Genomic DNA, 13886 nt, shown 5'->3' with positions numbered 1-13886 from the left:
AGGCAAGGGGAAACCCAAACTCCAGGGCCACTTCCTTCCTCACAGAGCCTCTCCCTCAGGCTTACTCCTAGACATCTCTTGCCTCAGGACTCTCCTGGAATCCTCTTCCATCAGGGGCCTCTCAGGAATGACTCCACTCTAGTCCTTGCTGCCTGAGCCCTGCCCCTCTGTTTCAGGACTTGTTATGGCAGTTCAGTGCCACCTGATAGAGGATAGTTTAATTGCTACCTCATTGAGGGAGTATTTCTATGGATACCTGCTACTATGCCACTCACCCCTCACATTAGAATTAATTTATTTATGTTGTCCAAGCAGTATAGTTGCAGTTAATTAGCAAAGCATATTTGCCACTCTTGGCAGAATAACAGTGTTGAGGTTTTTCTTTTACACTCCCCCTCCAGGTTCAATGACTATAGACTGTCTAGGACTTCTGAATGACCTCTCAGACTGTGAAGACAAATTGTTTCCTATCGGATACCAGTAAGTACATTGTTTTAAATATAATATGGGTGTTAGTAATCTGGTGTTTCAGGACTTAGGCCAGGATAAAAAGCAACGGTCTGCTAACGCATCCGTTTTGATAGCGAGTTGAAAAAAGCGAGACATTTTCAAAAAATCACACATGCAGATGAGATTGGCAGACAGTAGCGAAGCTTCACTAAATTTGCATGTGCCCATCGCTGGTGATAGCATTAAAACGTGTTTTAAAAAAACAAACCCAAAAACACAACAGCGGGAGAGATGCCCATTCTCCCCGCTGCCAATACACGCCTGCCACGGCTCAGCCGCACACACCACCCGCAGTAGGAGAGATCCCCACTGTCAAGTGACACCCGCCCCCCCCAGCCATAGAATACCTCCCCTCCTCTGGCACCCCCTCACCCTTGCCTCCACATAGATGCACAGAGGGCAGACTCCCTCCTCCCAGCTGGTCTGTCTGCATCGCTTAAAATGGGGCTTCCCCTCCCATCTTGGGATGCACCAGGGAGGGGCCTGAGGCTTTGATTGGCCCCTCCTATGGGGTACCTGGGCCAATCAGAACCTTAGACCCCTTCACTGTGCATCCAGGGAGGGGTCCGAGGCTCTTATTGGCCCAGGTTGTATAAGGCCCTTCCCATGGGTTTGCACCAGGGAGGGGAAGGCCCATTTTAGGGTCGGCAGACAGACCAGCTGGGAGGAGGGAGTCTGCCCTCCATGCACCTATGTGGAGGTTAAGGGGAAAGGGTGTCAGAGGCGGGGGGATGTTCTATGGCAAGGGGGGTTATTTGGCAGCGGGGAGAGTGGGCATCTCTCCCACTGCAGAGGGTACGTGCGGCTGAGCGGCAGCAGGCATGTCTTGGCAGCGGGGAGAGTGGGCATTTCTCCTACTGCAGGGGAGGTGTCGCCGCCATTCTGAGGGTGGGGGATATTCGCTGCCGCTGCAGGGGAGAAATGTTATGATGCAGCAGAAGAGAGAATGGGCATCTCTCCCACTGCATCACAACACATGCTTTCTAGCAGTCTCTGACACTCACCGGCACCCCTGGACCAGTCGCTTATTTTTGCTGCCAAAAGCTGATTCCGCTTTTAGTAAATGGCTTGGCATTTTTTAAGAATCCACCAGAGGGCTCATTTCAATGTTGAAGAGCCCATTTGCATGTCATTGTCGGAGACTGCTAGAAAGCTCACTATTGACAGAGATAATATGTTTTGATAATCCGCCGCTAAAATGTGTACAGGCTAAACCGTCAGTAAACAGTTTAGTGACAGCGATAAAGTTTTGAGATTTTGGGCCTTAGAGTGGTTTTCCAGCCTAGGCAACAATGGTAGAACTGAGTAAGGAAGTCATAGGAAATGAGTAGGGTGGAATGCATTTTCTGACATGCTGTATGTTTAGAAGGTCCAGGCATAAGTTGGAGCAGTGACTGCTCCGTGAGTATTGTAGTTTTTCTGAGTTTGCACTTCCCTCTAAGTGCCTAATTATACCTTTAGAAAAAGTCTGCTGAAGCTTGAAGTGTGTGCTTATTGTGCACTATTTAATTTCTGTAGCACTCAAACCAAAGTATACATGTCACATTCTACTGCATCACAGGTGTTCTAGAGTATATTGGAGTACAACAGATGCTCGGAAGCGCTGTGTATATACATGCAAAATCATGGAATGCCGCCCACCAGCTGAGGAACCGGATATCAACAGCACAGTGGAGCATGATGAAAACAGGACAATTGCTCATAGTCCTGCAACACTAACAGGTTAGAAGGGGAGAAGATAATGTCAGCTATCTAAACTTTGGCAGTATTATATAAGGTAAATAATATACAAATTACTTCACTCAATAGGCTGCTTTTGATCAATCAGCACGTTATGGGCATGAGTGAATGGTCCTAAGGCTTAACAATTTAGTATTGGGTAGTATTTAACCCAGAGTTCTGAAAGAGCTCCAACAAGAAATTGCTAACCTTTTACTAGTAATCTGTAACATATTTAAAATGGCCACAGTACTTGAGAATTGGAGTGTGGGTGATATAACTCCAGTTTTTCATAAGGGCTCCAGGGGTGAGCCTGGAATATGTATAGTACATCTGATGTCGGTACCTGGCAAAATGGTCTAGCCCTGATTTAGACACAAGCAACTAGCAAGGGCACCAGATTTTGAAGGCACCAAATACCCAAGCTTCCTTTTGCTTTATTTATTTAAAAATTTTCTACACCATCTAAGACCTAAGCGGTTTACAAAGTAATCATACATAATCATGTATACACATATAATCAGTAAAACATTATCTACTCACTTCTTCAAAGTTGTCTACTTACTAAAACTAGCACATGGCTAATAAGATTTCAATAAAACAGATTGTCAAAATCTGAAACATCACTACCTAGTAAAAGGCTTTCACAAACAAATATGTTTTTAGTTGCTTCCTAAAAGGCATCTTGTCTTTACATAGCCTCAAATATCCTGGTAAAGCATTCTATTTAGAGGACCCGCCATAGAAATGGCTGTTGCTTGTGTCTTTTTGTAATGAGTAGTATTTTTTATTTATTTATTTTTTTACTAGGCATGTGTGGGCACCTTCCTCTTGAGCTCCACCCCCTAGCCAATCAGTATGTCTCTAGCTTAGGAAGTAAGTTGATTAGAGGGGATGGAGGGCGGGCAAGTGTGGCTGCATTCCCCTGCTGTCTACAGGTTACAGGTAAGCAACTTTGCTTTCTCCAAAGACAAGCAGGGGAAATGCAGGCACACTTGCTGGTGAGGCCTTAGCTTGAATAAGAAAATCAGAGGAGGCAAAATAATATATATATATTTTATTTAAAGTGCAAATAAATTGTGGAGGACAGATTGTCTAAACTGAAAACCTTTTATCCCAGGACAAGCAGGCAGCAAGCATATTCTCAACATCAACTATGTGACGTCAACTATGGAACCTCGATGCGGACAGATTGACAAGCAGACTTGCTTGAAGAACTTTTGAAAGTTCACGACTGCCGCACCGCGCATGCATAAGTGCCTTCCCGCCCGACATAGGATGCGTGTCTCCTCAGTTCTGAGTTTTCCGCGGAGTTGAGAAGCTCTCGTTTCAAACTCTGCGTGAAAGTTCTTTTTTGTGCCTTTTTATCGCCACGGCTCGTGTTTTCTTATTTTTTTCAGGCGCTGCGCTTGCACGTGTACTTTAAAAAAAAAAGTTTTTTGTGATTTTTTGGTCATGTCACAGCGGGGCCTTTCCGCGGCCTCAGCCTCCAGGCTTCGATTTAGCTGCAGCTATTTTTCAGTCCATGTTCCGGCCAGTCACAGGGCTCAAGAAGTGTAGCCAGTGTCAATGCACGATCTCTATCATTGACCCACATAAGTGGTGTGTTCAGTGTTTAGGACCCGAACATCGTCCGGAGTTGTGCGCTCGTTGTGCTACACTTCAAAATCGAGCCCTTAAATGCTGTCAAGTTCAAATTGAAAAAATCTTCGGGACAATGGATCTTCCTCCAAAACCCTCGACCCTGACCTCGACTGCGCCGAAGTCTTCTGCGGGTTAAAGCTTTGGCCTCGCTAAAGCCTTCCCTGATGGGGAAGTCCTCATCCTCAGGGAAATCTGCAAAATCATCCCCGGAGGGGCCGTTGTCCTCAGTGTCTCCATCAGGTAAACTATCGAAGCCAGCCCTTCATGTGTCACAGCCTACTCCAACAGCAACCTCAGTGGTATTCGTTGCTTCAAGGATTTCCAAGAAGAGTGTCTCCAAATCGAGGAAGCACTCGTCTTCGAGATCGTCTTCCTTGGAGTCCATAGCCACACCAATTGTACCAGCTCCAGTAGTCTTGGTGCCGGCTTTACAGAATATGTTGGAAACTATTCTGCATCAGGAGTTTGGTAACATGCTTGCCAAATTGACTCCTGCCTCGACCCTGCTTCCTGCAGTCCAGCCTGAGCACTCAGCAATATTACAAGGAGTCGAGTCCTTGAGAGTGCCTTGAGGTCAGTCTGAGCACTCTTTACAAGGAGCCGAGACCTTGCAAGTGTCTTAACCTCACTCATCAACTTCCAGTCCTACCTCACAACATAAAGCATTGCCTTCTTTGAGGCACAGGGCGAGAACATCTCAACAGTCCTCATCGAGGAAGGATTTGACTCGATCAATGCCTCGTTCACCACTCCATCTGTCAAGGCATTCATCTAGACCCAGGTCTTCTTCCCAAGGCAGACCTCGTTCATCGAGGCATCAAGACTCCTGAAGGCCTCCAACTCCCTTCTCGAGGAAATCTGTTGTGGAACCTCACATCCAGACACCACAGGTCTCTTGTCAGTCGAGTTCCTCTCCTGCGAGGTTTTCTTCACCAGCTGGTTCTTCCAAAAGAAAATATTCTGCTTCTACTCGTTCCAGAAGTGGACTTTCATCTTCATCTTTGCCTATGGATTCAGATTTCCAGTACCAGTATTCCAGAGAAGCTTCACCTTCTTTCTCTGCTGTAAGGGGTACCTCGAGGGGCTCTCGTTCACCTTCACCTCAACAACGTCATCCCTCTTCTGATCCAGTGTCCTTTACTAAGTTCTTATGCCAAATGAGTAAAGCTATCAACATTGTCTTGGAGTCTGATTCAAAATATTCTAAGGAGTATTTAGAAGAACTGGGTATGCCTAATCCTCCTAGGGATTCTTTAAAATTACCCATGAATGGCATTCTCTGTCAAACTTTTAAGAAAAATCTGGATACCCCAGACTCAATTCCTGTGGTGCCAGCAAAACTAGAATCTCGTTATAAGATGGTTCATTGTAAAGGATTAGAGGCGTTTCAATTGTCCCATCAACCTCTTCTCGTTGAGTCTTCCTTAAAGCAATCCAATCCTGCCAAAGTTTATGCCACAGTCCCTCCTGGTCGAGAGGAAAGGACCATGGACAAGTTTGGCCGTCGGCTGTATCAAAATTCTATGATGATGAATAGGATTTTAAACTATATACCTCAAGCATTGGGTCAACACTATGCCTAGTTTTTTCAAGTATCTCCCAAAACATCAGCTCTCAGAGTTTCAGCATATGCATTCTTCGCTAGGTCAACTTCGCATGCATATGGTTCAGGCTGCATATGACGCTTTCGAAATGTCCTCCAGGGTTACTGCGTTCTCGGTGGCCATACGTCGTCTAGCCTGGTTGTGAACTGTGGACATGGATCCGAACCTACAAGATCAACTGGCTAACATCCCATGTCAGGACAATGAGCTCTTTGATGACCCCATCGAGGCAGCCACAAAACACGTGTCTGAGCATGAGAAATTGTTTGCCTCTATAGTTAGGCCGAAGCCTTCCAGTGCTAAGAGTTATAGGCCTCCTCCATCTTATCAGAGGCATTATCCTCAGAAGTCAGCACCTTATTCAAGGCCACCTCCTAAGAAATAACAGCAGCAGCAATGTAAACCTCAGACACCTGCTGCACCCAAGTCCACTCAGCCTTTTTGACCATCTAACACAGAGCATAACATCAATCTTTCTGCCTCTGTCTTACCCTCTTCCCATTGGAGGTCGTTTCCCTCATTTTTATCAACAATGGGAACTAATTGCATCCGACCTCTGGGTCCTCACAATAATCAGGGAGGGTTACTCTCTTCAATTCCTTCAAGTTCCACCAGATCTCCCCCCAAAAGAGTGTCCTTCCAATTCGTCGCAGCTCACTCTTCTTCTTCAGGAAGCTCAAGCTCTACTTCGTCTCTGTGCCATCGAGAAAGTTTCTCTGGAACAGCAGAGCACGGGGTTTTACTCCCGTTACTTCCTTGTTCCAAAGAAGACGGGAGATCTACGACCTATATTGGACCTCAGAGCTCTCAACAAATTTCTTGTCAAAGAAAAATTTTAGATGTTGTCTCTAGCATCCTTGTATCCCCTTCTGGATCACAACGATTGGTTATGCTCTCTGGATCTCAAAGAGGTTTACACTCACATTCCCATTCATCCAGCCTTCCACAAGTTTCTCAGATTTCGGGTGGGAGATCATCATTTTCAATACAGAGTGCTACCTTTCAGCCTGGCATCTCCCAGAGTTTTCACCAAGTGCCTAATTGTAGTAGCAGCAGCTCTGCGCAGCCGTGGTCTTCAGGTTTTCCCATACTTGGACGACTGGCTCATCAAAGATGAGATAGGTCTCCCGGGAGACCTATCGTTTCTCTCAAGAATACTGTATTAGAACCCCTATCTCAATTTGTGGATCATTTTCTCCAGCCATTTGTTAACAAGGCCAAGTCATATATTAGAGACACGACAGATTTTTTAAGCAAACTCAAAACTTTGGAATTACCTACTTCTGAAGTTAGGTTGGTCACCCTTGATGAGGTGGCCCTTTATACCAGCATTCCCCAAGATCAGGCTCTCAATATCGTTCAGACTACTCTTGACCAGAGAGAATCTTCTGACCGAGTAACCACGGCTTTTCTGATGAAGCTCGCCCATTTGGTTCTTACCAAAAATTATTTCAGATTCGACTCCTCTTTTTATCAACAATCTCAAGGGGTTGCTATGGGTACTACGGCTGCCCCCAGTATCGCTAATTTGTATATGTCCAAATTTGAAGAGGATTCTGTGTATGCCCACCCTTTATTTTGCTCAGTACTGGGTTGGATGCGATTTATAGACGATATTTTCTTCATTTGGACTGACTCTGGTTGGACTGACTCTGGTTGGACTGACTGGTTGGTTTTCAATTGGTTGAACTCTCTTAATCCTCACCTAGGGTTTACTATAACTAGTCACAGACACGACATCACCTTCCTGGACACCAATGTTATACTGGAAAATGGTTCATTACATACCAGGGTCCATCACAAGCTGAGCGAGAGGAATAATGTATTGTCTTTTTCACGCTGTCACCCCAAGCGCCTCAAAGCAGCTATTCCCATTGGTCAATTTCAACGGATCAGGCGCATTTGTACCTCAGATGAGGCATTCAAAAAAGAAGCTAGTCTTCTACGGAAGACGTTTTTAGCTAGAGGGTATCCCAGTAATGTCAACAAAAAAGCTTATTTCAGAGCATGGCATGCAAATCGGGACCTCAGGTTTACCAGTACTAATCATAAAGAAGCTTCCTCGAATCAGATCTTCATCTTGTCCCATTCTATCCAGTCCTCAGAAGTAGCTGCCAGTATTGGCATGTCTTACAATTGCATCCTATTTTCCATAAAAATCTGTGCATTGCCTTCACTAGAGGCAAAAACCTAGCTGAGCATCTGGTTTCTTCAGATTTTCGGGTTAAGTCCCAAGGCCCGAGGGATAATGGCTATCACTCCCCCTGTGGCAAATGCTCAGTGTGCGCTATGTCTATCTCCAGTAGCCACTGGACCCATCCTATTACCAATAAAACTTACTATCTTAGATCAAACACTACTTGTGAGTCTAACCATGTTGTATATGTAATTTCTTGTCCCTGCAAATTGATCTATGTAGGATGTACCACCCGCAGCATTAGGATTAGACTCATTGAACATTGGAGCTGTCACAAAACAGGTAAAATTGCTGCTCCCATGGTGTCTCATAATATCGCCCATCAACACGACTTCTCTCAACTAAGATGGTGTATTTTGGAACAAGTTCCCTTGTCCTTCAATGGTGATAAGCATTCTTATTTACTCAGATGAGAGAACTTTTGGATTTTTCAACTCTAATCTTACACTCCCAAAGGATTTAATGAAAACGTGGACAGATGCTTTACCAAGTTTCTTTAGGCATGTTCTGATGTTGCACATTTTTTGACGTCATCTCGGTATTTAGGACGCTGCCCCTGCTGACTCTCCATGGTGTTCTGATACTCCTGAGACGCCATCTTTATTTTCTACGGCGATAGCTTTAAATAATTTTTTCACGCTCCGGAATTTCGAGCCAGCAGTAGAAAAATATCTTCTGTCAGATGCAATCCATATGCTATCCACTCCTAATGAAGAAAACGAAATGGAGCTCTGTCGAGTGGTTGTACTCTCTGTGTTATTTGGACCATCAAGTACCCCTCGAGGATTTTACGGTTTGGTTTTTCAAATAGTGCAATTTTGAACATTTTGGATGCTTTCGGAATATATCTCATTTGATGAAATTACTTTACGCATTGTGTAGTAGGCTTTAGAAGTGACTTTATGAACTCATTAGATTTGATGAAGCCATTTTATGAACTACTTAGTTGTTATTTTGCATGTTAATGTTTTTCAGTTTTTTGTAAACCAGCATTTTGAGTGTTAGTCCATATCCTCACTATTGCACTTTAGGTCATAGTATTTATGTATCTTATCTATTTATTTATTGGTATATTATTATTAGAAGAGGGGATTTGATCTGCAACCACACTCTACATTGCATTTTTATATCATATATACTCACCTGTTTATGTTGTGGCACTTTTTAGTCTATCATATTTATTTAGCACTAGCACTTTATTTCAGACACAAGGTAATATCTTGGGAGTTCTTATTAAGCCTTTCTATTATGTTTATTTGTTAGAGGGACTGTTGAATGTGATCTATTTAACACTTTCTTTACAATGTGATTGACACAATAATGAACCAAATGATGAATGAGGTAGTGCTTATTTAGACTTTGTCTGATGCTGGTCGTCCATAAGTCACTACCTGAGCTCAATACCCCTCGTTCAAATCCCAAGAGCTCATACTGAGGCCCTCCAAGTTCAAGTTTAGTTATTCATCATTCTTTATATTGGCTCTCACAAGATCAAACAGTCCCTCTAAGAATTAAAATAGGTTAGCCAATCTTTGATTTATTTATAACTAGGATGGTTTGGCAGCTGTTTAGTCCAGAAGGTTAGCTTTGTGTTTCATCAAAGATTCAACATCTCAGGGGGTTATTGTAGCAACCCAGCGGACTATTTAGTTCCTCCAAAGTTTGGGTTTCAAAATAAACTTTCCAAAATCCCGGCTACAACCCTCCCAAACTTTGCTGTTCATTGGAGCTGTACTGGACACTGTGCAACTCAGAACATTCCTTCCTCAATAACATCATGATACTCTCATACAACTTTGTCACAAAGTGTTGCCCCTCACTTCACTTTCAGCAAGACACATGATGGTTCTCCTAGGTCACATGGCTTCTACAGTTCACATGACTCCTTTTGCCTGACTTCACCTCAGAATTTCTCAGTGGACCCCGGCATCTCAATGGGCACAGGCTTCTGATCCTCTCTCTCAGCATGTTATAGGTACTCCTTCATTCAAACAGTTTCTCCACTGGTGGATGCTTTCTTCCAATCTCTCCAGAATTTTACTTTTTCAAATGCCCCCTCATCAGAAGGTCCTCACGACAGATTCCTCAACCTTGGGGGGCTCACCTCGACGGTCTCCGTACTCAAGGGCATTGGTCCATCACAGATCGTCGAAGTCACATAAATCTGTTAGAACTCAGAGCGATTTTCAATGCTCTCAAAGCTTTTCAGCATCTTCTTCATGATTAGGTAGTCCTCATTCGTACATATAATTAAGTAGCCATGTACTATGTCAACAAGCATGGAGGAACAGGATCTCTCCCCCTTTGCAAGGAAACTCAAGGTTTGGAATTGGGTAAATTCTTCACAACATCTTTCTCAAAGCCGTCTACATTCAAGGAAAGAAAAACTTTCTGGCATACAAATTGAGTTGTCTTCTACAGCCTCACGAATGGACACTCAATTTATCGCCTCTCCATCACATTTTTTTCTCAGTGGGGAACCCTTCAAATAGATCTCTGCATCTCCCCACAACAAGTTGCCTCAGTTTTGCCCCAGGATATACTCTCCTCACCGGCTGGAGGCAGATGCCTTTCTTCTGGAATGGACGAACAAATTTCTATATGCGTTTCTTCCATTCCCCCTAATTCTCAAGACACTCGTCAAACTCAAAGAAGAACATGCCACCATGATTCTGATAGCTCCTCGGTGGCCCCGATAACCTTGGTTCTCCCATCTACTTTAACTCAGCAGCAGGGAGCCACTACTTCTACCAGTTTTTCTGTCTCTTGATTACACAGAGTCAGGGCTCTCTACTTCATCCCAATCTGCAGTCTCTGCATCTGACAGTTTGGTACCTCTCAACGTAACTTCCCAATATACAGTTTTCTCAATTTGTAATGGGCATTTTAGAGGTTTCCAGAAAACCTACCACCAGGCAATGTTACAACCAGAAATGGACTCTGTTTTCTACATGGTGCAACCTTCATCACAAGGAGCCTCAGTCTACCTCCTTATCTTCAGTTCTAGATTACTTGTTTCACTTATCTCAATCAGGCCTTAAATCAACATCCATTCGAGTCCATCTCAGTGCAATTGCTGCTATCCATCAGCCTCTAGAGGGGAAACCCGTCTCTGCTTTTCCTGTGGATTCCCGATTCATGAAAGGACTTTTTAATGTCAATCCACCTCTCAAACCACCTCCAGTGGTTTGGGATCTCAATGTGGTTCTTGCTACATTGATGAAGCCTCTATTTGAACCGATGTCTATGGCTCATCTGAAATATCTCACTTGGAAAGTGGTTTTTCTCATTGCTCTCACGTCTGTTCACAGAGTCAGTGAACTACAAGCTTTAGTAGCGGACCCTCCCTTCACAGTATTTCATCATGATAAGGTGGTCCTCCGTACTCATCCAAAATTCTTACCAAAAGCCATTTCAGAATTTCATCTCAATCAATCCATTGTACTTCCAGTGTTTTTTTCCAAAGCCTCATTCTCTTCATACTTGGACTGCAAGCGTACTTGGACTGCATTCTCTTCACAGCTTTTCATACTTGGACTGCAAGCGTGCTTTGGCTTTCTACTTACAAAGGACTAAGCCACATAGATCTTCTCCTCAACTTTTTGTCTCCTTCGATCCATGGCATGGACTTTTACATCAACAGTCACAAGAGCTTGCTGTAGGTCCTGTGATAACAGTTTAGGGTTTTTAGAGACTTCTTTTAGCATCTTGCAATCTGCTCTGGGGGACAACTTGCTTGGATGGCCAAACCTGGGTAGCAAGAACCTGCTGTTGGTCCCGTGATAACATTTTAGGGTTTTTGAGACTTCTTTTAGCATCTTGCAGTCTGCTCTAGGGGCCAACTTGCTTAGATGGCCTGACCTGGGCATGTTGGCAGTTGTTTGGAAGGTCCTCCACTTGTACACTATTTTCTGGACCATGGAATGACTAATGTCAAATTCTTTTGAGATCTTTTTAAATCACTTACCATACTTATAAGCGGCTACAATCTTCTTTCTTAAGGCCTCAGACAGCTCTTTTGATCTCACCATGGTGTTCACTCTCACCGCAGCAGTCATGAGCACACCAAACTAAATGTCTGAGGTTTAAGTAGGGCAAACCTCCTTTAAAATGCTGAGTAACGATGTTCTAATTATGTGCTCCTGATGTGATACACCTGTGTGTGATTTGAGCCACTTTAAGTGAGAAGATATGTGGGGGGTGTCCTAATTTATTACTCATTTAGAATACACATTTTTGTGGATATGTTTTGTTTCATAAGTAAATCAAGGAAACTTTTATTGTTTACCTGCAATTACATTACTTTCTTTTCCAGAGATAAATTTAAAAAAGATTCGACATCGATGTGTTATCATTTCTTAAAATGGACCAAATATTTCATGGGGTGTCCTAATTCTTTCACATGATTGTATATTGTTTTTAGAAGCAACTAGATCATGTGTTTTTCTTTCAAGTAAGAAAGGGTAGACTTTGATAGTACTATTCCTAGGTGGGTTTTCACAAAAGAATGCCAGAAGTATTGTGGCATATTTGATGAAGGTAGGAATGCTAAGGTTACGTTTTTTGTCTTGTGATTGGCCACCTTTTTCTTGATTTATATTATAGAAGGACAGTCTAAAGAGAACCAGGTACCAGCTGAATGTTTAACTCCCATACCCCATAGTCACATCTGCAGTTACTGGACTCCCTCAAGACCTGCAGGCAGCAGGATCCGAACACCCAGCTATTCTCCTTCCCAGCGTTCTTCTGGATCTCGACCTTTGCCTTCCGCAGGTATGCAGTAGTTAATCTATCCTTGGCCTTAAGGATACTTATGCTACAGCAGAACATATGTGGAGCCCTTCCTTCAAGGATAAAGGGCTATATTAGCATTACAGAGAAAATCTAAGTTCTTTGGATGGCTCATAGCTAATATGCCTGCATATGTGCTTCAGGAGTAGCAAAGTTCATGGGGAATTGTTTAAAATCTGGGTTATTTTAATATCAGCTGCTGTACTTCTTCACTTTAAGCTAGTAACCTTATAAAAGGGGACAAGAAATTGAGATTTGGAGAATGCATTTTGGTTGAAGGGAGCATGTGAAAATTACAGTTTACATGATCTAGTTCAGCAGTGTGATTGACTGCAGCTTCACTAATTTTGTTGGTTATCAGGCTATTATGAAGTCCAGTGGTAAGACATAGGAGAAAAGACCTGGCTGTGTGATGGAGACCCAAACAGGATGTGGGTGGCAACTGGGAAGGGTCCCCTATAAAGGAAAATACAATGTACATCATAGAGCCATTTTAAAAAAAACTTAATCTTGCTTAGCTTATCAGTTCACCTCATTCACCTTTACAGGAGTCACAAGAGCATAACAATTGCCCTACTGGGACAGACCGAAGGTCCATCAAGCCCAGTATCCTGTTTCCAACAGTAGCCAACCCAGGTCCCTCCCAAGTTCCTAGCTAGATCCCAAGTAGTAAAACAGATTTTAGTCCATTAGTCTATCAAGTAGACATAAAACATGAAACATAATGTGCTACAGGGCAAGGAATCCAAGAATAAAACAAACACGGCTAGCTAGAATCTGAGACAAAAACAAGGAGCAATAAAATTCAGATACATGGATAGCCTTGATAACACAGATAACCCAACACTAAATTAGCCCAGAAGTAAGACATAAACCCCAGCAGGCTCAGTCAGACAGGACACATCCAATAGAGATGGACAAGGCAGGAAACATCCCACAAAGACACAGAAGGGATGGGAATCTTGCTGCAAGAAGAGGGAGAAGGCTTATGCTCAGCATGGCACAATTTTGTACCAGATCCCTGCTATCCCTGTGCATCAGATTTTGTTCTTGATTTAACCTAAGAATTGTTGTTTTGCAATATATTGAAATAAGGATGATTGATTGCTTTTTACTGAACTGACTTATATCTATGTTGAACTTTTGAAGGAGCTTCTTCCTTCAATGGGTCAATGCAGATAGCCTGGCTTTAAATAGCTAGGCATGAACAATCAAAACAAGAATGGATGAGCTAAATTAGGCAAGTAGGCATCCAAATTATGTTTCCAGTTTTAGCCTGTGCTGTTTTTATAGCATTTTCCAGCAAATTTCAAGATCATTTGAACCATACAAAGCAATGGTCATTTTGTAGGCTTGAACTGCACTGAGTCAAATAGTGAAAGAGAGATGATGTCACTGTAACCAAGTGATTATACTAATTG

At 43.1% G+C, this 13886-nt stretch overlaps 1 protein-coding gene across 4 annotated transcripts in view; it reads left to right on the top strand.

Annotated features, from left to right (window-relative positions):
• KMT2A (lysine methyltransferase 2A) overlaps nt 1-13886 on the top strand; it is a 301152-nt gene that overhangs the window by 164877 nt on the left and 122389 nt on the right. For all 4 annotated transcript variants that reach the window (XR_004536758.1, XM_033917957.1, XM_033917958.1 and 1 more), the window contains exons 24-26: nt 402-480; nt 2072-2232; nt 12280-12447. Coding sequence is in view for 3 of the 4 variants with exons in the window: in XM_033917957.1 (XP_033773848.1) it covers nt 402-480; nt 2072-2232; nt 12280-12447 (408 nt within the window). In the remaining variant the exon portion in view is untranslated. The remainder of the gene's footprint in view (nt 1-401; nt 481-2071; nt 2233-12279; nt 12448-13886) is intronic.

Source organism: Geotrypetes seraphini, chromosome 13 (genome assembly GCF_902459505.1).
Source record: "Geotrypetes seraphini chromosome 13, aGeoSer1.1, whole genome shotgun sequence".
Lineage (NCBI taxonomy): Eukaryota > Metazoa > Chordata > Amphibia > Gymnophiona > Dermophiidae > Geotrypetes > Geotrypetes seraphini.
The sequence above is the reverse complement of the archived record's forward strand: the minus strand, read 5'-3'. Positions and strand labels throughout refer to the sequence as shown.